This window comes from Salvia splendens, chromosome 5, assembly GCF_004379255.2.
Source record: "Salvia splendens isolate huo1 chromosome 5, SspV2, whole genome shotgun sequence".
Taxonomy (NCBI): domain Eukaryota; kingdom Viridiplantae; phylum Streptophyta; class Magnoliopsida; order Lamiales; family Lamiaceae; genus Salvia; species Salvia splendens.
The window spans coordinates 359,469-382,476 of record NC_056036.1 but is presented as its reverse complement, the minus strand read 5'-3'; the positions used below and the strand labels follow the sequence as shown (position 1 = coordinate 382,476).

The 23,008-nt window shown below is 36.5% G+C and overlaps 2 protein-coding genes across 3 annotated transcripts; both read left to right on the top strand.

Annotated features, from left to right (window-relative positions):
* The first annotated feature begins 7,117 nt into the window (after positions 1 to 7,117).
* LOC121803086 (protein SHI RELATED SEQUENCE 1-like) lies at positions 7,118 to 8,666 on the top strand. Of its 2 annotated transcripts, XM_042202795.1 has the most exons (3): positions 7,118 to 7,319; positions 7,423 to 7,792; positions 8,091 to 8,666. In XM_042202795.1, the coding sequence occupies exons 2-3, from the start codon at positions 7,576 to 7,578 to the stop codon at positions 8,438 to 8,440; spliced, it is 567 nt and encodes a 188-aa protein (XP_042058729.1). In that variant the 5' UTR covers positions 7,118 to 7,319; positions 7,423 to 7,575; the 3' UTR covers positions 8,441 to 8,666. The 2 variants fall into 2 exon arrangements, with proteins under 2 accessions (XP_042058729.1, XP_042058727.1); XM_042202793.1 differs by having other exon boundaries at positions 7,118 to 7,792.
* Positions 8,667 to 13,623: 4,957 nt separating this feature from the next.
* Positions 13,624 to 16,696, top strand: LOC121801939 (general transcription factor IIF subunit 2-like). The gene is made up of 6 exons (XM_042201417.1): positions 13,624 to 13,962; positions 14,075 to 14,183; positions 14,963 to 15,093; positions 15,187 to 15,261; positions 16,091 to 16,240; positions 16,319 to 16,696. Exons 1-6 carry the CDS (start codon positions 13,762 to 13,764, stop codon positions 16,439 to 16,441), a joined length of 789 nt encoding a protein of 262 aa, XP_042057351.1. The 5' UTR covers positions 13,624 to 13,761; the 3' UTR covers positions 16,442 to 16,696.
* Positions 16,697 to 23,008: the final 6,312 nt, after the last annotated feature.

Below are 23,008 nucleotides of genomic sequence, written 5' to 3'. Positions count from 1 at the left end.
TGTTTCTTGGCTTCATAACATATCTAGTTTCACTTATTTTAAGCATATTCATCCTTTGGCAAATTGCTTGAAAAAACATGAAGTTTGAACAAATTTTGGTTTATTGCTCATGTTTTTCAACCAAACCGTGTTGTTTTCTTTATGAACGTAAAATAACGTTTCCTTATGCAAGTTTTGGAAGAACTCTTGAATTATGTTAGAACTTAGAATTAGGGCTGGTAATTTTTGGCACGTCATGATAAGAGCATCCACATCGGCGAGCACAAGCTCGTCCGTCCGTTCGTGCCAGCGGCGCGGATGAGCTGTCTGTCGCTGGAACGGCGCTGCTCGATGCATCGAGCACGTCCGTGCCAACGATCAGGCGACGTGGCAGCTTGCCGTTGGCAATTTAAATTATTATTTTTTTAAAAAAATCAGATTTTAATTAAAAAATCCGATTAAAAATAAAAAAAAAAGTATTTTCCCACTTCCCAAAAAATTATATCCGTTTTCTACCCACTTTTAATTTATTTTTCAATTTTTTTCCCCAAAAATACACATTTTCATCTATAAATACCCCCACTTCCACACCAAAAATTTACACCACACTACACCATTCTCATTTAAATTCTCTCATTTCCATTCTCAATTCTCAATCTTTCTTTCACTCTTACTCTTACAACAAAACAATGTCCAGCCACGGCGATCACCCCCCCGGCTCCCACGGTTGGAACCTCGATTGGTTCGGTTCACAACCGTTTCCTAGTCCGAAAACGGAATATTCGGCCCCTCCTCAAACCCAAGGTTCGGAAGTTCCGGGTGGCTACCGGCCTTACCCGATCGACGATCAAGACGCCCCCGAAGGGCAATACGGGTGGACACCCGAGCCTAGAGCGAGGTCGAGCGGCCCCTCCCAAACTCCGACTCCTCCTACTCGCGGTGTCCGCACACCGTACACTCCGATGGAGATGGAGCAATTGTTCAAAGCGTTCTTGTCAATCTCCAAAGATCCGGAGGTTGGCACGAACCAATTCGGCGATCATTATTGGTGGCGCATCTGTCGCTGGTACAATGAAAATCGGTCGGCTGGAACAATCGAGCGCAACGAGAGTATGGTGCGCAACGCCATATACATAGCCAACGAAGAAATCCAAAAGTTCTAGGGGTATTACCTCTAGGAAGAGCGGTAGGCGGGGAGCGGCTGGAGCGAGGTCGACATCATCAGCTCCGCCTTGTCGACCTACCAATCCATGAACTACAAGCCGTTCAAGTACCTCAACATTTGGCAGGAGACGCGGTCGCATCCGAAGTATAGGGGAGGTGTAACATCCGCCTCTAGCGGCTCCTCCAAACAGTCAAGGTCGGTATCCCTATTCGACGCCGGCTCCGAAGACGTGGCTAGCCAACTTGCCGACGCTAACTTGGGTAGCCCCGACGCCGACCCGAGCGGTTACCAACGCCGACCGCAAGGAAGGAAGAAGGCAGCGGCCAACCGCCGTCGCGCTGCGACTCCATCCGCCCCCGCTCCCAAACCGGCTCTCGCTCTCGCTCCCGCTCCCTATGTGCAACCTCAACCCCCCACCAACTCGTTGTGGGGGGTTTTGACCGAACTCAATTTGGCCGATAGGTCAAATTAATGGGTAAGAGCACGGATGTGGATGCCGGGCCCACATCTGTGCTCGTTGGCAAGAGCACGGATGTGGATGCTCTAACAAGACACGAATCCGCACGAAATTAATGGGTATGTGTCAAAACTTATTGGGTTCGTGTCCTTATCGTGTCGACACGATAACGATACGAAAATTTCGTGTCGTGTTCATGTTACACGTTAAGAAATAATATTAATATATTATAATATTTTTTTTATTTACACGTTAAGAAATAATTTCATGTTCGTGTTACACGCTAAGAAATAATTTCCTGTTGTGTTCGTGTGGAATGATGGATTTTTTCTTTGCTGGATTTTAAATCAGATTGTGTACTTAGATTTTAAATTTTTAATCCTATTGTGTTATCATGTTCTTGTCATGTTCAGGTTGTATTATTATAGTGTCGTTATTGTGTCGTGTCATATATGTGTTGTTATCGTGTCGTGTTGACCCGAAGTGGTTCGTGTCGTTAATGAGTTCATGTCATGTTTATGTCGTGTTCGTGTCTGAGGGTAGCAGGTCGTGTTCGTGTTCGTGTTTGGAATTTTCTTAACGGGTCGTGTTCGTGTTTATTGTTATCGTGTCGTGTCGTTATCGTGTCGACACGATAACGACACAACACGCACGATTTGTCACCCCTACTTAGAAGTCAGAACCCTAACCTTCCATTTAAATAATGGATGAGCTTTACTTTTGTTTGTTTAAAAAAAAGTTGAAAGCTGAAAGTTGAAAGCCATGTGACGGAGCCGTCCAATGCTTCCTCATATTACGACACATATAATGAAAGATTATATGTCAGTAATCCAATTATTTGCTCAAAGACAAACCTATGTTTGTCTTAATTAAAAGTTACGAAATCACCACCTAAGTCAAAATATATTGATTTTATATGTTGATGCAGTACATAAATCCTTTTCTAATGCAAATAAAAATAAAAAATCTCTAGCTAACTTTATCTCTAGCTAATTCATTTACTCCTATTAATAATATATGTAGATGGAGAATAAAATCAACTTTCTTACTCTTATAAGATATACTATTTCACTCTTTACTGACTTTATACACTGGTAATAATTGTAAGTGCTTTAAGTAAATGAACATATTCTTCTAAGTTGTTTATATTTATCCTTTGAAATAACGCTGAACTAGTAATATTAGCAATTTATTCATTAATTTCATTATGTCTAAACTTAATCCTTACTCATTTTAACTACACTAGAAGTAAGAAAATAATATCAATATTCATCATCGAAAAATAGAAATATGCCAAAACTATTCGTTTTGAGTCATCAATAGAAATGACTTTAAAGACTCGGGGCTCGAGATGGATTTAATTAAGAGAATTCATTTCAAATTCTTTTCGACACTTCACTCAAGTTCGAATGTATTCTAGGATTAGTTTTTTTTTTCATTTAAGTTACCTTAACCCGAGCCTAATGGGGAAACGTTGATGAGTAAATTGTGGATATGTAAATGCATTTTTTAGAAATAAAATCCAACTTTTTTAAAAACTGTTACGAAAACTATAAGTTCAAGTGAATGTGGTGCTCTCGTTGATAATGAATGCATATGATCGCATATTGGAGTAGTAGTATTTGATATAGATATATAAATACACATATAATAAAAATAATAATATTAATTGGGGGGACAAAATTCAGTCTTACCCACTTTTGGAGGTATTGGATGGTCGAAGCTAAGAGTTTATTAATTTATGGTGTTTACAATTGCACATGATATTCTTCATTCCCGTTCCTTAATCTGATTTTGCAGTGGCTGATCTTATTCTTTTGGAGATCATTGGATGACCACTTTGATGTTGGTTCCCTTTGCTTTTGTGAGTTTTTGCTAGCTTTTGAACTTTGAGTATTGTACAAGAATCTCCACAACATCGAATTCATTACCAGAGTTGTCAAAATACGAATGATCTCTAAAATGTCCAAGTAAACTTCACTAGTTTTGTCTATTGGGTGATTATAGAAAACATAGCTATTTTAGAATATAAATTTGTCGCATATTGCTCTCAACTTTTTCTTCGAGTCCTTCTTCAATGCTCTAACACTTAGATGTATTTTAGAGATAATAAGCTTCTCAAATCAAAGAGTTCATATCTTCCATTTTAAAACCCTGATTTTTATTGAAGGAAAAAAAAGGAGAAACCAATTTTAATTGCCTTCTTTAAAATTGAAGCGGGATAATGTTTATTTACAACACATTTACTTAGAAAATAGCTGATCTCTTAATAGTCCCAAACAATTAGATCTTCGTAACAATTCTTAAAAACAATTAGAATTTCAATTACAGAAAGACATAAACAATTTACATACTTAATTTATAATAGTAATGATTTTTATTATTAGATGCCTAGTATTAATTCTAGTGTGCTACATCAATAATTTGAGGTAAAGAGATAAATAAATATTCTTTGACTCGGTGGAATTCGTGGATTTCCGAAAAGTGACCCACTAATGTTACTGACTGTCACGCTCGTATTCATGTCAGCATCTCTTTTGATTGGACGGTCATGGAATTTTATTTCTGGTCTTAGTAAAAGAGGTGTTGGAGTGAATGTTCGACTCCTTTTACATGATAACTTTGAAGTTGATTTTCAATATAAATCATTTCCTTTACTATACTTTATATTATAAAACACAGCCATAACATTATATTTTACTTTAATATGACTAAAATCTAAATTTTGTCTTTTACATTTTCTCTAAAAATTTTTTAGGTGTTTTGATCCCAAACAATATGTTTTGGTCTAAAATTAACATTATCCGTTAAATCTGACTAATTTGATTCATAATTAAGTAACTAATTTGGTCAAATCACGTTTTACCGTTAAGTTTAACGTAAAGGTTAACTTTGGACCAAAACATATTGTTTAGGACCAAAAAGTAAAAACTTAATGTAAAGGACCTAAGAGCATTAGCAATGAGGCGCCCTTAGGCGCGCCATATGCACCGCCACATCATCATTTTTATCCTCCTAATCTCCCACCTGCAATGGGGCGCCCTAAGGCGCGCCCTATGCATTTTCTTTTATTTGAATATTTAAATAACTACAAAAATTGGGAAAAAACTTCATTTCATTTATAAAAATTAATACATTACAATACGAATTAAAAAAATACGCAAACTTAGCGACAGTGGTTACTGGCCCACATTTCTTCAATCATGTCGTTCATGAGCTGAGCATGGTCTTGTTGGTTGCGCATTGAAGCCTGTCTAGATAGAACCTCATTGAAGCCCGTCGGTAATCCTCTAGCGGTGGGCGCGGTCGCCGTGCCGGACGAGCTAGATGCACCTTCATCATCGTTCCAGTCGGTGATGCTCCCACCTTCATGCTCGACAATCATGTTGTGCATGATTATGCACGCATACATGACATCGGCGATGACTTCCTTGAACCAGAGACGAGTCGGCCCTTTCAGATGAGAGAAATGAGAGAGGCGAGATGTTCGTATGAACAAGTGAATGAGAAACGAAGTTTAAATAGATAAGATTCGGAAGAAAAAAATTCAAAAACGCTTGCCATCGTCTGTGCCTATAGTCCGAGGAGCCCACAATGGTGCCCGATGGCGCGGACGATGGCCTATCGTCCGCGCTTCTTCCGCGCTCGAAGCTTAGGGCGTGCCATCGTCCTGGCACCCACAATGGAGCCATCGGGCGCGCCCGAGGACGATGGCACGCATCGGGCGTGCCATCGGGCGCCCCATTGTGGGTGCTCTAAAAGTTTTTTAGAACAAATGTAAATGACCAAATTTGAACTTTAGTCTTTTAATATCGCTATGTTGATAATTTGCCCATCTCATAAAATAGTGTACTATATTATATTCCCTCCGTCCCCCAAAGTTTGTCCCATTTTACCATTTTCGTCTGTCCCACAAAGTTAGTCCCACTTGGAGTCTTACCAAAAATAGACATTAAATACACTCTCAATCTCCTCAATGTAGGACCCTTATTCCACTACACACCTTCATTTAATACATAGTCAAACAATTTCTTAAAACCAGTGCCGAATCAAATTGAGACAAACTTTGGGGCACGGATGGAGTACTAATATTTGAAGTGTCATAAAATTAATACTACCACATACTCCTCAATCTTAATTTTACCATAATCCGATCATTTCTCTACTCAAATCAGACCCTTATGATATTTATGTAATTTATAAAATTAATTATACAAATACACTACTAGAGCTCCACACAGATTCGATTAGCTCAATGATATATTGAGGGGTTCCGGCCAAACCATCCCGTTAGTTTGCACAAGAAAAGATACGTATGTCCCGTTGTTAAGTTTTGGAAATCAATATGTTGACCAAACTGACCTAGGTTTCGTTCAACTCTCCTCTCTCTTCATGTATCAGGTCACCACTTCTCCCTCTCCGACGACTCCTTATTATGGATGAAGTAGAAGCGAGAATATCGACTTGAGTAACACAAACATTGGTAAGAATCTAATACCCCTTGACCCGGAGGGTGAGTTAGAACCTATGATTAAGTTGAAAAGTGTAGTTAGTGGACAACATGTGCATATTACTTTACTACCCCTTGTTGCTCTAAAAGGACAGAACATGCTAGGTCAACCTAAAGATGACTTTCGATTTAAGCTATCAGAATCAAATAAAAATATATTGCACACAAAATAATGGTGAATGGACTTAATATAAATGGTATTCTCAAAAAATGCCCGCAATACTTACATATAGGGATGTAATCAAATATAAACTATAAACTATGATTTGGACCGTTTGATTTCAATATTTGATGTCAACATATGACAAATAGCGTCAACAGAAAATATCAACACAATGTCAATATTTGACATTTTCTGTTGGTTCTGACATTTCGTTCCTAATCTTTCCTTCAACCGTAACCTGATTGAATAAACCACTGTTGCTATATATAGGTCGCCTTAACAACTACTCTAACATTGTTTTTAGCATGGAGTATGTTTTAGTATCCTATTTAAAATAGGTCAAATGCAAAATCCAATTCGAACTAGGTGATTGCAAACCCGAACCCTATCAACACCTATATATACATAACAAATTTATATGGAATACGCTTTTTATTTAAATTTTATGGGCATTTTTATGGTGTAAAGAGGAATAAGCAAAGAGATTTTTCAATCAATGTATGCCGGCAAATGTAGACCCGTTGGATGATCATGCAATTAGGGCTGGATAAATTTTTTCCTACTCTTTTCGTTTCACTTAAGGTGATTACTTTTTCAATCGATTCACACTAACTCATTTTACTTTATTTTTTACTCAATTAACTAACAAAATAGTAACATTGTATAAAATCTAACGGCGAACATAAAATGCATAATTAAAGAGAGACTATTAATTTCCATCTCACACTGGGAGAGAACTGTAGAGAAGAAGGGGTGCTAAGATTTTGTTCTCTAACAAATAAAGGCCCCACCCCTTCCCCCCACATATATCACTCTCTCTACCATGTTTGATGAGTTTTAGTGCGTGTTGTGTGTGAGAGAGGAAGAGAAAGGGGGAAAACGTTACTGTGGGGTCTTAAATTGAGGTTGCAGTGGCGATGGCGGCGTTTGCAGGGCTGTGAATTTAATGCGCGCACACACAGACAAACTATTCAATTCATTTCATCTCATCGATATCATCCCACTTTCAATTCTCATTCCTCAACTTCAACAAATACTAGTGCAAGTATAATATGCATATATATATATAGAGAGAGAGAGATTGATTGTTTTAGATTAACAACAATTGCTTTCGATTATTAACCTACAAAACTCGTAAATTTTGATAGGGAAATGATCTGGTGCTAGGTCACACACAAAATTAGGGCGGAATTGGGGGTGAAAACGAGGAGATCTACAACAAGGGCAAGGGTTTTCGAATTATGTGAGGTGCAAATCAACCAAAACGGTGACGTTTGGTTTGGAATTAGGGTTTGAATGCGATGAGCGGAAGAGACATGATCAACTGTCAAGACTGTGGGAATCAAGCCAAGAAAGACTGCGAGCACATGAGGTGTCGCACCTGCTGCAAGAGCCGCGGCTTCCCTTGCCAGACCCACGTCAAGAGCACCTGGGTCCCCGCCGCCCGCCGCCGTGAGAGGCTCCTCTCTCGCGGCGACAGCCTCAAGCGCCTGCGGGAGAATACCTCCCCCGCCGGAGGTGGGGATTCTCCATTTCTCAATTCTCATTAATTGGAGTATTATTCTGATAGAAGAAGAGTGAGAGAATCTAACAAAAGATTTATGACTAGTTTCATGAGCTTTACCTTTCTCTCCTTTTTTCTTTACTGTTTTAGAGTAAAACTGACGCAAAATAGCCTCTAAAAAAAGAGTTTGTCAAGGAAATTGGTGTCCGAATCTTTCCTCATATATCTCTATTATGTTTATAATAGGTAAAAGTTGTTGAAAATATGTGTTTTTTTCGTTGTGATGATTTATTTGCCCTTGTGAATAATTAGGGTTTGAGGTGGCGGGGCAGTTTCCGCCGGAAGTGAACTCTCCGGCGGTTTTCCGGTGCGTGAGGGTTAGCGCGGTGGACGACGTGGAGGAGACTTTGGCCTATCAGACGGCGGTGAACATCGGTGGCCATGTTTTTAAAGGAATTCTCTATGATCAAGGCCCTGAAGGCCGTTACCATAGCGGTGGAGGAGAAAGCTCCTCGGGCGGTGGAGGGCCGGAGCAGCATCATCTGATCGCTGCAGCGGACCCACCCCCGACGAGCAACTTGAATGCCTCGATGCTCGACCCATCGATGTATTCAAGTGGCTACATGTCGGGTACGCAATATTTCTTGCCACCAAGGCCTTGAGAATTGAGATAAATCTAATTGATATTTCTCATTGATAAACATTTGTTATTGTTGTAACGTTTATAATTCAATGTCTTCCTATTTTGACACGATTTAGGGAATGAGTTAGGTTAAGAAGAAGAAGAAGAAGGTGTGTTGTTTTGTTATTAATTAACTATGTCCGAATTTCTATTACGATTCTCTCCATTTGTTATTCTCCTATTTATTTATAAGGGTTTTGGTCTTATCGAAAGCATGGAACTTTTTTTTTCTTTCGGATTTCATTGATTTGTGTTGTTTGATCACTATTGCACTCTTTGAATGCTTTTTGTCTTCTTCATTTGGCTTTCTTCTTGATTTTCAACCCCATGATTCCTTCCCCCTTGTTTTATTGCTGGATTAATGCCTTTGGGGTAGAGTTTTTTCTATATGTGTTTATTTATTAAATTCAAATTCAATGAAAGAAAAAAAAAAGGAGTACTTGGCGGTCCAGCTTTGCAAGTGTCTGAAACATTGGCAAATGTCACTTTATGCTTCATTATTCATATCCCAATAAAAAGCACATTGTAGAAGTGACATTTAGCCCTCCTAACACAATACTTATTTCACACACAAACACATCTATAATACTATAAATAATGTTCAAGATATTCCATATCATATCATTCTCCTCTCCAATTTTAAACTAGATTGTCATTTAATATTCATAAATGCATGTGTAGTCACAAAATAAGACCCAGAGAAAGAAAGCTGTGAAGAATTAAAATCTGATATTGACCAAACTCTAGAAAAAGGGAAGCTGTGGTTTCTAAATACTGATGTTTAATTAATGCAGGATATATCATAAATGGATTGGATGTGAATTGGTGAGATTAAATTAAAGGGACTTTTTCTTTTGTGTAGGCTTCTAGATATGAAGCTTAGCATGTGTATGAAATAAAAGTATAAAACATAATCACAGAAACTTTCCCTAGATTCCATGATTTGTGTACCTTGTGGAAATTCAATAATCTTTTATAGACAATGACATTTCGTTCCTAAAGGGTACACATACACACCTAGTTCTTGTTTGATGTGTTTGCTCACCATCAGTTTTGACTGTGTGTGTGTGTGTGTGCGCTACGAGTTAGGGTTTCAATTTCATTTGTTAGTATTTTGAAAAAAATGAGTGTAATCATCAATATTTAGTAGTACTTGTATCAATATTTAGCATGTTTGTGACAAAGTAAGCAGCTTATGAATACCTTAAAGGTGATTGTGCATAGCTAGAAAATGAAATATTATGTGTCACTTTGAATGATTTCATTTCTATGCAATTGTTTCTTGGATAAAATGGTTATGAAACGAGATGAGTGGAAAGACTTAGTCTAGAAAATCATTTTCAAATAGGATATGAAACGAGATGAGTGAAACAAAATGTACTCGCGCGTTTTAAAAATGACGAATTAAAAGTTGATGATATATAGTACTATCATTCAACAAAGTTATGAATCCAGCATAAATCTTCACAATCAAATGACTTAAAATAGTTCTTAGTTTTCTATTTTAAGGTGAATTTTTATTTTATCAAATTAGATCATTTATGTAAACTCTGACTGTATGTATATATATGTGGTCTCAATTGTACAAACACTTGTTTAAAAATCAAAATTCAAGTCTTCGATTCAAGAAAAGGAAAAAGGTGAAAGCATAGCTAGCTAGGGATTCCACATATATTTACAAATAAAAAGTACAGAATGTTTCAATTCAAAAGACTTTGACACTATATATAGATTGGACATATATATGTTTAGTTCCTTGTTTATATGTTTATTAATGGACTTATATATCTTATGTAAGGCCTGGTTTTATTGGGACTTATGAACTTTGAACCCAAATAAATCCCGTTTGATACATATGTTAGAAATAGGGTAAAAGAGAAAGAAAAATGTGAAGGTAATGTGGTTAGTAATTATTGATTGAGAGGAAGAATATAATGTGTTAATTGAGAAAAGGGGGAAAGCAATAATAGGAGTAGGGTTTGATAGAGTGAGGAAAAACAAGATACTATATGATAGGGTTTAGGGACAGCAGCGCGTGCTTCATTCTACTGTGTCTTATCATACTAAATCCTCTTCTTTCTAATTGTGGTCCAAACCACACTTTGTCACAATAATTTTCTCTCTCTCATCAAATAAATCACCAAATATTGATCGTAGTACCTTTCAATTTGATTACATTTGAAGTGTAATTTCGGTAGGAGAATTCAAGGCTTAAAATATTAATTACGGGGGCTAGGTACATTTTACTGATTGAGACCGTATCTAGTACTACTATATACTATGTGAAAGAGAGACAAATCAAACTCTAGCGAGGTTTCGTTCTAAGATTAATTGATTATAAAAGGAGCGAACTGAATCACTAAATATTTGGGTTGATATGTCTTACTACTTTACAAGTTCGACGAGGTGTGGATGATGAGGATATATACATAAACAAATTAAAGTCACGAAACACGTCAACTCTCTCTACCCTTCGACCACCGCCAGCTCACCTTCTCTCCCCCCCTCCTCCATCCATCGCCATGTCTCTTCCTCCAATTCTGCAAACCGTATGAGCTCACTATGCGCTCGCGTGCATAAGAGACCTCTATTTTTTATTTAGGGGTGACATAAAGTAAAACTTGTTTTAGAATATAAACTAAGATTCATTTTCATTCATGCGATAAAAATTACTGTAGTAGTTTAATTTTTGAATTCATACATTTACCCGACAAACAAATTTATGATTCGTAATCGTAGTTAATGTTTTAAAAAGAATTTGTAGCATAAACATTTTCCCTATATAAGTTGATTAATTGAGCAACATTATCTGTGTAGCCGTATCCACTTCACATGTGAATTGTCAGTGCATCCAAAACAGTTAACTTGACCTAAGTTATAGAGAGGTAAGATACCTACGCCAAGACCTGCTTCTGCTTAACTTAACTTCAACCATTTTGTCTTCATTTTGTAGTATGCACTTAATAAAAGAATTCTTAAAAAAATGGTGGTGTATTTTTAAAACATGTCCTTTGATTATGCAGTAGTACGTTGAGAACTCGATCTGAGTGTAGGAAGCACATATCTGCATGCAAATAATTTGATTAATTAGAACTTGTAATTAGTGTACATAATTATGCCAATCGTCCTTTTTATAATTAGATTCCTTTTGTAATTTATTGAAACTGTTTTTTTGTTGGGGTTCATGAGTGTTTACTGAAAGTTTTTATGGAATTTGAAAGTTTGTGATTTTTATTGTGGCATTGACATTTGGTGGAGGACAAATTAGAAAGAATAATAGGAAATCAACCCAACTGATTGTAAGGCTAGCCTATCTATGCTATTTTTGAAGATATTTTTTTCTAGTATGACAATAAACCATAACTTAATTGGTTATATACCGCTAATATACTAGTAATGGATTAATTGGTTAAACTTTATAATTTATTATGTTATTAATTGATGCAAGGGTAAATTACAGTGTTACTGTAATACTATTATCTTTTCCAACCTTGGTTATATACTAGTAATAGATTATTCCAAACCAAATCTATGAAATTTTCAAACGAATTTAAATAATGATATGTAAATTTTCACATAGTGTAGAAAAGACATCATGTGGTCATATTGGGCCTTTCTTCTAATCCATTCGGCCTAATAAGCATGGGCCTCGTATAATTGAATGTTAATTCCAACCCAGTCCCCAATTTTATCATTAGAGAAATAGTAAAATTATTTACTAGTACTATAATTTTATTCTTATAGGAGTAAGAATTACTCCATTTGTCCTTGAAAATTTGTCATATACTCCCTTCGCCCCACAATAATTGTCACTCTTATTGTGGGCACAAGTTTTAAAAAATGTAAAAGAAAAGTTGATTGAAAAAGTTAGTGGAACGTGAGACTCACTTTTTCATATTGATTTTATAATAAAATGTGAGTGAAGTGAGTTAGTGGAATGTGAGACCTACTTACCATTTATGGTTAAAGTGAAGTGCGACAATTATTGAGGGACGAACCGAAATGGAAAGAGTTACAATTATTGTGGGACGGAGGGAGTATTTTCATTTCCCTACATTCCACAAAATTTGTAACATTTTACTTTTTATCATTTTTATAATGGACCTCACATTCTATTAATTAATAGAATGTTAATTAACATTCTATTAATTAACTTATCCTCACTCACTTTACATTTTATTATAAAACTAATAAGTGCTATTCCATCCGTCCCATAAAAATATGAGCATTTTCCATTTTTGTCCATTGCAAAAAAGTATGGGCATTTCTATTTATAAGAAGTTGTTCCCTCGTAACCTTTATATATCAATTTATTTAAAACAACTCATTAAACACTAAGGGTGTGTTTGAATTGAAGTTTATCTTTCATTAAGATAAGAACACAATCATTTGTAGCAATGCTTTTCTTGGTTTTCCATTTCTATTTGTGGTGTTTGAATTGATGGTATGTTATTTATAGTCATTGATAGCATATGTTTGGTTTGTTATTTAAAGTCGCATTGCAGTAGGAAATTCCAAAACTATCATCTGACTTTTTTCTATATTTCCAAGGCTGAGGGCTATATTAGTAACTTTAGATAATTTAAGATTGAAATAGTGTTGCATAGATTATTATCACTGAATTTTTCATGATTGTAAAATAACCATTTCCAGCCTTAATTCAATGAGCCCTTGCCCATTGAGCGGTCCATACAGAAAATTTAACCAACAAATCAAACACTAGATTGAGCCATTAAATGCACTCTAAATGTCTCTATCTATCAATTCAAACACACCCTAATAGTAATAATGCGAGTCTCAATATCCACCGACACTAATTCTACTACCATTTATTTTCCCTCTTTTACTTTACTAATTGTGCATTAGATCTTGTGTCATTTTAAATGCACATATTTTTATGAGACAGATGAAATATTTTAAAGTATGATCCATATTTCACCAACTTTTTCAACTCACTTTCCGTTGTATTCCTCAAAACATGTGCCCGGTTAAAATTTGAAAAAAATTAAGCGACGGATGGAGTATATACTGTAATGTTATTCACTAAAATTTTTTTAGAAAAGAAGTACTAGTACTCATTAAAAGACAAAAAGAAAAAAATGGGAAAAATTGGAAAAAAGGGAAAAAAAGGAATACAAAATCAATTAAAGGGAAACGCTAACTAGAAGCTGAAATTCTAAGAATTGAAACAAGGAAGAAACGCAGAAAAAAAGGAGCGACCGATATCCGATTACCCGACCCGACCCAACCCATTGCGATCCGCAGAGTCCAATTCCAGTCAGAAGCTCGTGGATTCCTTCAATGGAGGAGGGCTACATTCATAGCGACATCAATGTCGAAGCCTCCAAAGCCGACCGATCGGTATGGCTCATGAAGTGCCCTCCCGTTGTCTCCAAAGCCTGGCAGTCCTCTGCCGCCTCCGCCTCCGCCGACTCGCCTCCCGTCTCCAAAGTCGTCGTTTCTCTCGATCTCCTCCAGCCGGATGACTCCTCTGCCCTCCAAGTACTCTCCCTATTTTTGTTTCTTGTGATTACTGTTAATACATTCTATGTGCTGGTTTGAATTGGGGAAATTTGGTTTGCTAGGGTTTTGATTTCTGAATTAATCATCTCAGTTTACTATGGAGATGGCTGGGAGTGAGATTGTTAATATACCAAAGAGCTACTCTCTCAACATGTCCAAAGATTTCGTTCCCATGGGAATTTTCTCCGAGTCGAATCAAGGTGTTTTCCTTATCTGGAGTCTAAATCCGCTTTCTTTGTTGCTGCTTCATAAAAATCTTGTCTTCCAACTAGTTATTTAATTTATGTCCAGGTATCTGTTTTTTGTTATAGTATGAGATTCGCTAACAAGTCCTTAAGTATTGGAATTGTATTGTTCACGATAATGATTATGGATATATGTTACACACGTTATGTCAAAGGAGATTGTAAATAACAATTGGAGTAAATCTTTTAATATGCACTTGGATTGTAAATGTGCTAGTGTATAATACGGAACTGCATAGAAGATTTGCTGTGGGTGATCGAGTCCAAAACAACTGTGGAAAGGCTTATTCCATTTCACTGAGAATTTTGAGCAAAGTGAAAATAAACTTCCCTCACATTTTCTAGTTTCCTTTTTCGAAGGCCACATTGTGTAGCTGTGATATTTCTTGAAACATGATGGATAAAAGAACAAACTGTTTACTTTTAGAGAGTTTTAGTGTATGGGTTTTATCTCTTTGATGTGCATAACTCACTCACAGATCTATTCTGTCATTTTCTGTTTCATTTAATGTATCGTCCTCTGAAATTAATTTATGTGTATGCATTTCAACCTATCAGTAGAGTGGCTAGGTTAATGTTGCAACTAGCCCCGGAAGTTAAGTTACATGGATCTTCTTTGCTGCTACTTATCCTTATATTCTTCAATAAATTGCTATGTTTCACCAGTAGGATTTTGGATGTGCTTATTATTTTGTTTGCCACTTGTGTATATAATACCAAGTTCTCTTTTAAAGGAAGAGTTGCAGTGGAAGGAAAAGTGGAGCATAAATTTGATATGAAACCCCACCATGCAAACATTGAAGAGTATAGAAAAATGTGTCGGGAAAGGACAAATAAGTCCATGGTTAAGAATAGACAAATCCAGGTCAGGGCATCGAGCTACTATTAACTTATAGTTTTGCCACTTTTAGTTTCTCAGTTCTTACTGAAAGTAATATCCATCTCTCATGCTTATCAGGTACTCAATAATGATCGTGGCGTACACATGAGACCCATGCCCGGAATGATGGGATTCATTACGTCGAATTCTAAAGTAATTAGTTTCTTTTTACTTGTTTAATCTAATACAGCATCTTGAAAATATGTGCTGCCATGTAGTAGAGTATACTTTATTTTGGTTCAAGGCCCCTAGAAATTAGAGATTGGTTTGTTAAGAGCTGGACAAAGACAGGGTATGTCAACCCTTTATGAATGATCATAATAACATTAACATGTGAATTTTTTTCCTCTCATTTGGAATGATGATATCCAACTGAAGCATCAAATTTGCTTGATGTTCATAGTCATTTTTTATGCCTGTTATTAGTCTCATGAGTCATGACATGTCTGGAGTTCATTCTAAATGCTTTTAAATGGAGTTTTTTTAGCACCATATAAGATCTAGAAAATTTAGTACTCCCTCCGTCCCACAATAATATGCACTTTCTAATTTTGGAAAGTTTTTCCTCTCTAATGAGATGAGACCCATCCTCCACTAACAATACTTTAATTACTTTTTCTCGCTACCTCTCTCTTACTTTACCAATTTTACATTAAAACTCGTGCCGAATCCAAAGTGCATATTCTTTGGGGACGGAGGGAGTAGTATTTATCGACCAACCATCCAGCCCTTCTCCAGCTTTGATTTCTGTGTATATAGGATCTTCATGTCCCCAGCTAATGCTCCTCATTTAAGTTTTCAGTCATGAAATTGGTGTAGTGTTGTATGGAAATTTTAACGTGATGTCTTACTGGTTTCTGGTTCAGAATGTATTCCTGTTCCATGTTTCCATCTTACACACAAATATGCTTTTACGAACTTTTGAGATTTCCCTCAATTGTTTATTCTTTAGTTACTGAAAAATCAATTTCCAAATGTGTAGGATAAGAAAAAGGCAGCTCCAGTTAAGGGGGCTGATATGAAAAGAACTAGAAGGGATCGCGGGGAGCTGGAAGATATCATGTTCAAGCTTTTTGAGAGGCAACCTAATTGGACGCTCAAACAGCTGGTTCAAGAGACTGATCAACCTCCTGTATGCCTTGCTCATAACTCTATTTCCACTTTCTGTTTCTATGTTTCGTTATCAAATAAATTTCTGTATCTTTTTCAGCAATTTTTGAAGGAGATATTAAATGAGCTATGCGTGTACAATAAAAGAGGAACAAACCAAGGTACTTATGAGCTCAAGCCAGAGTATAAGAAATCTGTTGAGGATACAGATGCTGAAACATGACTTGGCATTGTCTGTGTACATTATATTACAATGAAGAGATATTATTTTCTGTAAGAAAACAAGCCCCAATATTTAATTCCGTACATCTCTTTTTGATGTGGAGATGTGTCTAGATCGACTGTTGTCATAGAACTATAAATGGAAGGGATTAATGCCAAAAGCAAAATGCCCCGCTGTTTGTGGATTAAGTTACATTGTGCATCTACAAATTTTCATTAGGCCATTAGTATATTATACTATCTATTTGCTGTTTTCTCTTCCATCAAACTTTTGTTAATGTTTTATTCAGTTATGATATTTTTTTTTCATTCAGTTTCCCATCTGTGATATTTGTATTATGCATGATATTGTTTTCTTCCATGTATATAGCTCCTCAATGGAAGTGGAAGAGCAATGTGTCTTGGTTATTTACTGTTAGGCCTTCTTGATTGCATTCTGTTTCGTGTATTTCATCCTTTTGCCTCTACTTTATCATAGTGAATTTCTGAAAGCTGGATATGTAAGAACTTTTCTAAATCATGTTTCACCACGAACTATACCTAGGTTGGAACATGCTTATTAAGGTTTGTAGTTGCTCTCTGTAAAATTGTTAAGCACTGCTGATGAGTTCCAAAAGGGTTGGAGATAAAGATATTTAGACATTCAAATCTGCCTTTAAAATTGGTTAGTGTTTGTTAATCATCGGTGCCTGTGGTGATGTGTTACTCTGCACATGTCTTTGAAGAGGATGGAAAGTGAGTAGGTAAAATGAGATCAGAAAAGTGTTGTCACCCACTGGTTTTAGTGGATCAGAAAAGTGAGTAACTAGGAATCTTATTTGTCCCCTGTATGAAGATGTTAGAGCATCTTTGGACCAGAGATGCTTGTTCTAGCTTTCCCAATGGTGTGTGATTGGGTAGTGGTGGGATGACTTGACTAGGCTTACATTATGTTGGTAACAGTGGTGATTCCTTCATGGACCCCTTTCTCCTCTCAATAAATCCACGTGACCAAATTTTGTACAACCAAAAACTAATTTATTTGAGAAAAAATCAGTTTATTTATGCATTTAATTAAAACAAATAGGCACATACATAGTACATGGAACGTGCATAATATTGTGGTCATATATTAATGATTTGTGTATAATTTTTTTACTTTTTTGGAACCATAAAATGTAATTAATTTCATACTTTAATTCATATTTGAAAAATAATATAGAGACAATTCAAATATTAAAAAAAAAATTGAAAATGAGGCTGAAGACTAATGAGTCTTTTTAACTTGTCCACTAACTACATTTATTATTTAAATATATAATTTATACCTCAAATTACTAATAGTATAACTTTTTTGGTTGTATAAAATTTGGTTGTTTATCATCACTCCTCTTCTCTATCTATGACTAAAGGTCCGTTGAGAAACAGACCAAGCTTCAAAATTGAATAAAATCAAATCATAACTAATATGGCTTCAACAATATATTTTTGGTTTACTAATATAATTGGAACACATAAAAAAAAATTCTGAAGGGTAATCAAATTATGGGTTTAAGATTTTATAGAAATAGGTAAAAGTTAATTTGAAATGTTGCAAGAATCTAGCATGATATATGAAAGTCGTTTGCGACAAAATGAACTGAATTATGAGTCATTTTGGCCTACCACGATGCTTAAAGTCTAATATTATTTTCAACTAAATTAAAATTGATGGAAACTTGTGACATAAATCAAACATTCATTTTCATGCTGTCGTTTTGTGCATGGGATTTGGGTGGAACTCAAGCTTGAATTGTCAAAATCTTTCTTCCCAAATAAAACATTCACCTATTTTTCGTACCAAGTATTGATAATTGCTATTGAAAATTGAAAATGGAAATGATGGATCTTTGGGGAACACAAGTGGTGTCATGTTCATGTGATCATTAATTTGAATCTATTTGAGATTTAAAACACATTTATTCTCTAAGAAGTTTCAATTATTTTAGTTAATTTGAAATTAACTAATGCCTTTGAGCACTAATATAAATATTTTATTTCATTAAAAAAATAATGCATTTATTTGTGTACTACTTTTTTTTTGTTTTGATTTGAATTCGTATAGTAGTAATTATTTTTATGTTGTACAAATACTCTAAGTCAAAATGATGGTGGGCTATTAGTATCGAAGTTGTTCAAAATACATAAAATAAAGAGTTTTTTTATCTATAACTATTACAAAACCAAAAAACACCAACAATAACAATTAATATTGAAGCGGTGTATAACGATTAAGACCAAAAAAAAGCGTTTAATCAAAGACGAAGCTGCTATGGAGCCTTGAGCCGTACCCTACAATTGTTAATACTCCCTCCGTTCCATAATAGTGGAAACATTTTTTTGGCATGAAGATTAAAAAAATGTGTGTAATGTATTAAATAAAAGATAGTAATAAAGTATGGGAGATGAAAGTAGAGAGAATAAGGCCATCCACAACGCTGTTCCTATACCGTTCCTATACCGTTCCTTAAACCACTATTTGAGGGCCCCACTGTACTTTTTTACTCCATTCCTTAACTAAGGAACGGAACCTGCAACCCTCCGTTCCTTAACCGTTCCTTAACCGTTCCTTAAATTACTATTCATTCTATTTCAATTTTTATTTTTATTTCCAACTAAATTAAATTAAATAAACACACTTTATTAAAAAACAAACATACTTTATTAAAAAACAAACATACTTTATTAAAAAACACACAATATTAAAAAAAATTACAACTTAAACTTAAAAAAATTAAAAAAAACACACAATTCAAATCCTAAAAAATAAAAAACACACAATAAAAAACACACAATTAAACGTGGGAAAATAAAAAAACTACTCCGCCGGCGAATCATCCTCCGGAGGCGGTCGAGGTTTAGGGGGAGGGGGAAGACCAAGTAGTCCTGCCATATGCACAATTCCGTTCCACCAGGCCGTGTATTGGGCGTACGAGAAGCGGGAAGTGTCCGCCATTGTGGCGGTTATGTACGCCACCATAAGTGTGTTCGAGCCTCCTTGTGAGCCCGATCCCGAGGCCGACTGGCTTGATTCTCCTCGGCCCTTCCTCGCTCTAGCCGCTTTCGCCGCCTTCGTCCCTTGCGGACGACGGCGCCCACGGCTAGATCCCTCGTACTCGGCGGCCGTAACCCCAACCTCCTGCGTGCCACGATCACTGGGCGCATCGGTGTCACCAGACGAGTACTGGCCGCTCGTCGTGTGCTTCGTCCGCTTTGAGGTTGATCCCGAGCTGGAGCGGACACCACCGGCCCACCTTTCCTCGTCCTTGACGAGCTGCCAAATATCAACATATTTGAACTGTACACCGGTGTCCTGGTGGAAGGCGCGCAAAGCCGCCCTCAGTATGTCGGCGCCCGAAGCTCCGCTTTGGTAGTGCGCCGCTTCGGTGGAGTAGATCCCGCAGAATTTTTTGACCTGTAAATCGACTCGGCCAAAGTGAGCACGAAGCATTGTATATTTGCGCTTCCGGGCCCCTTTCGGCTTAGTCTCGTGGTAGACATCACGGACCTTTTCCCAGAAGCACTTGGCGGCTTGTTGGTTGCCGACGATGGGATCATATGAGACGGTGAGCCAGGCGGTGTACACCGCCTTTGTTTCTTCGTTGGTGTAGGGATGCCGGCCCAGATCCTCCGGCTCCTCCTCCTCATCCTCCTCGGGTGCCTCAGACGCAGCCCTGTAGCTTCCACCGCCTCGGCCTCCTCCCTGAGTGGGTTCAACGGGGATATCCTCCCGAATCTGGGACAAACCCTGGGAAAGCTGCGAGCCTCGAGCGTAGGCATCCACATCGAAAGTGGGTGGTTGGTACCCACCCGGCGTCGCCGACCCCTGCGTGCCCGGCGTCGATGACCCAGAACCACCAAGTGTGTTGTACATGGTCTCCCAATCGCCGAACGCGTTGAGATCCCACCCTCCGGCGCCGCCACCACCGTAATTGCCGTCGCCGGACATTTTTTGAAGAGATAGAATATGAAAATTGGAGAGAAATTGATGTTGATGTAGGAAGAATAGATGTGTAGTTGTGTATAAAATGAATGAATTAGGTGTATTTATAGAATAAGAAAATAAAAATAAAAATAAAAATTAAAAAAATTAAGAAAAAGTTAAAAAAACGGTAATGTTACCGTTTAAAAAATTTTTTTTTTAAAAAATTCGATGTTTATAAAAAAAAAATAATTATTGCGTCATTGCTGACGTGTCCCACTCGCGGGCCGGCGAGTGGGAAGCACGCACGCACGGGGATCGGCCACGTCGCCCAGGCGCGTGGCGGCTTGTTCCGTGCCGCGTTACGTGCCGTCGGCACCCGGCACGGAATGGGAACGGGACGGGAGCGGAATGCAGCGCCGCAACGCGTTCCGCCGCGAAACCGTTCCGGCGGAACGGCACGCGGAACGCCGGCGGCACGCGTTGCGGGTGCTCTAACATGGGAGTAAGACAAAGGAAAAAGTAAGAGTAAGAAAATATGTTACTGTGGAACAGACCTTTTAGCATTGAGATCATGGCTATGTTGCTGTCTTATCTATAGTAAATTATGATGAATTCAAGAAACCGTTTTTCAATGTTTGTGCATGCGCGAATGAATGTAAAGCACTTTATAGTTAGAAAAAAGGGAATTCTTTTTGCAGGTGAGAATTATTTGAAATGGGCATGTCTAATGTTCCTATATCACACAACAAATATCACTATTTCTTCTGCAATCTGGAGTATTTCAGACCATCTAAGTATATTCTCAAATTATAAAACGACACAAATATCATTAAATTATGTGGAGGTGCATATAACAAAATCACATATAACTAAAACAAAATGCAAAAAATTCATATATAAATATTCTCTAACACTTATACTACTAATTACAATATCATTACAAAAAAATGTTCTTATTGTTGGTGTCTCAATTAAAATTATAGGATACAAAAGCTCAAGTTAATTTGTTTTAATTTTAGGGACGTTTTTCTTTGCGTCTTAAATTATTACTATTATTTAAAAAAAAATCAAACGCAAGTAATTACGTCTCAATTTTTGTATCCTTAAATAATTTTTTTAGTGTATACTCTAGCTAGACATCAAATCGATGGAACCCACACAACTAAACATTCAAGTTAAAGCTTTAGCATTCGTTGCTCTTATTCAAACCAACCAAACACATTCTTCACTATTTTATATTCCACTTTAAAATAAAAAATTCTTTTTCAAGGAACTGGTGAATAATACTACTATAAATTAAACATTTTTTTTATAAATCTCATTTTGAGCTCTAATAAACTCACACTACAAAAATACATCTCAAAAGTGTAAGAGCATCTCCAATGATCGGCTAGCGATCGGCCAGCGCCGTTATAAATCTCATTTTGAGCTCTAATAAACTCACACTGCAAAAATACATCTCAAAAGTGGAGCATCTCCAATGATCGGCTAGCGGACCGGCTAGCCGATCCATTGTAGGCGGCGAGCGGCAAAACGGCTAGCCGATCGGCGAGCTCTAGCCGATTCGAGGGCTCTAGCCTATTCGCGGGCTATAGCCGATCCGCTAGCCGCCATTGTAGGCCCGGAATCGACTAGCCGATTTTTTTTAATTATGTAATTTTTTTATAATTTACTTTTTTTAAATTTAAATAAAATTATTGCATTTTCCCGTATTTGTGTTGTAAATTTAATTCCGTATTTGCGTGATTGTAATTTTTAATTTTGTAATTCCGTAATTCGTGTGTGGAAGAGGGTTTTTTTAATTATGTAATTTTTTTTATAATTTACTTTTTTTAATTTAAATAAAATTATTGCATTTTCTCGTATCTGTGTCGTAAATTTAATTTCGTATTTGCGTGATTGTAATTTTTAATTTTGTAATTCCGTAATTCGTGTGTGAAAGAGGGGTTTTTTTTAATTATGTAATTTTTTTAATGAACTTTTTTTAATTTAAATGAAAATTTTGAATTTTCCCGTATCTGTGTCGTAAATTTAATTCCGTATTTTGTGTGATTGTTAATTATTTGTTTTTAATAATTTTGTTTATTGTGGCTGAGCTATTGCTTGTCCAGTTGCTTGTCCTGATGATGTGACAGGAGGAGTTTTAGTACTGATGATGTGGCAATAGGAGTTTGTGGCTGGGCTATAATTGTATTATTCTTATTGGAGATGCTCTAATAATCTTAAATTGATTCTTTCATTCTAATTGTAGAAATAATTGAATATAAATATATTTATTGTTTGGACAGGAATCAACTTGACTAGATATTTGAGAGATTATGGAATGATGGTGGTCTGAAAAGAGAGGGAGCACAATGTCGATTAAAGTAAAGCAATTAATATTAGACTACAGCCAAGCTTTGGAAGGTGGATTGATAGTGGGAGCACCAAATTTATTACCTTAAATAATTCATTTTACTTAATTAATTAATGTCCCTCATGCTACAAAAGTTTTGAAGTAGTCTCCTAAATTTCCACTCATTGCTTTTCTTACCATCATCACAAAATTAAGAATGTATGTGTTCAAAATATCTTAATTAATAAACTATTATATACTTCTATGTTATAAATAAAGCAAAATCGTCG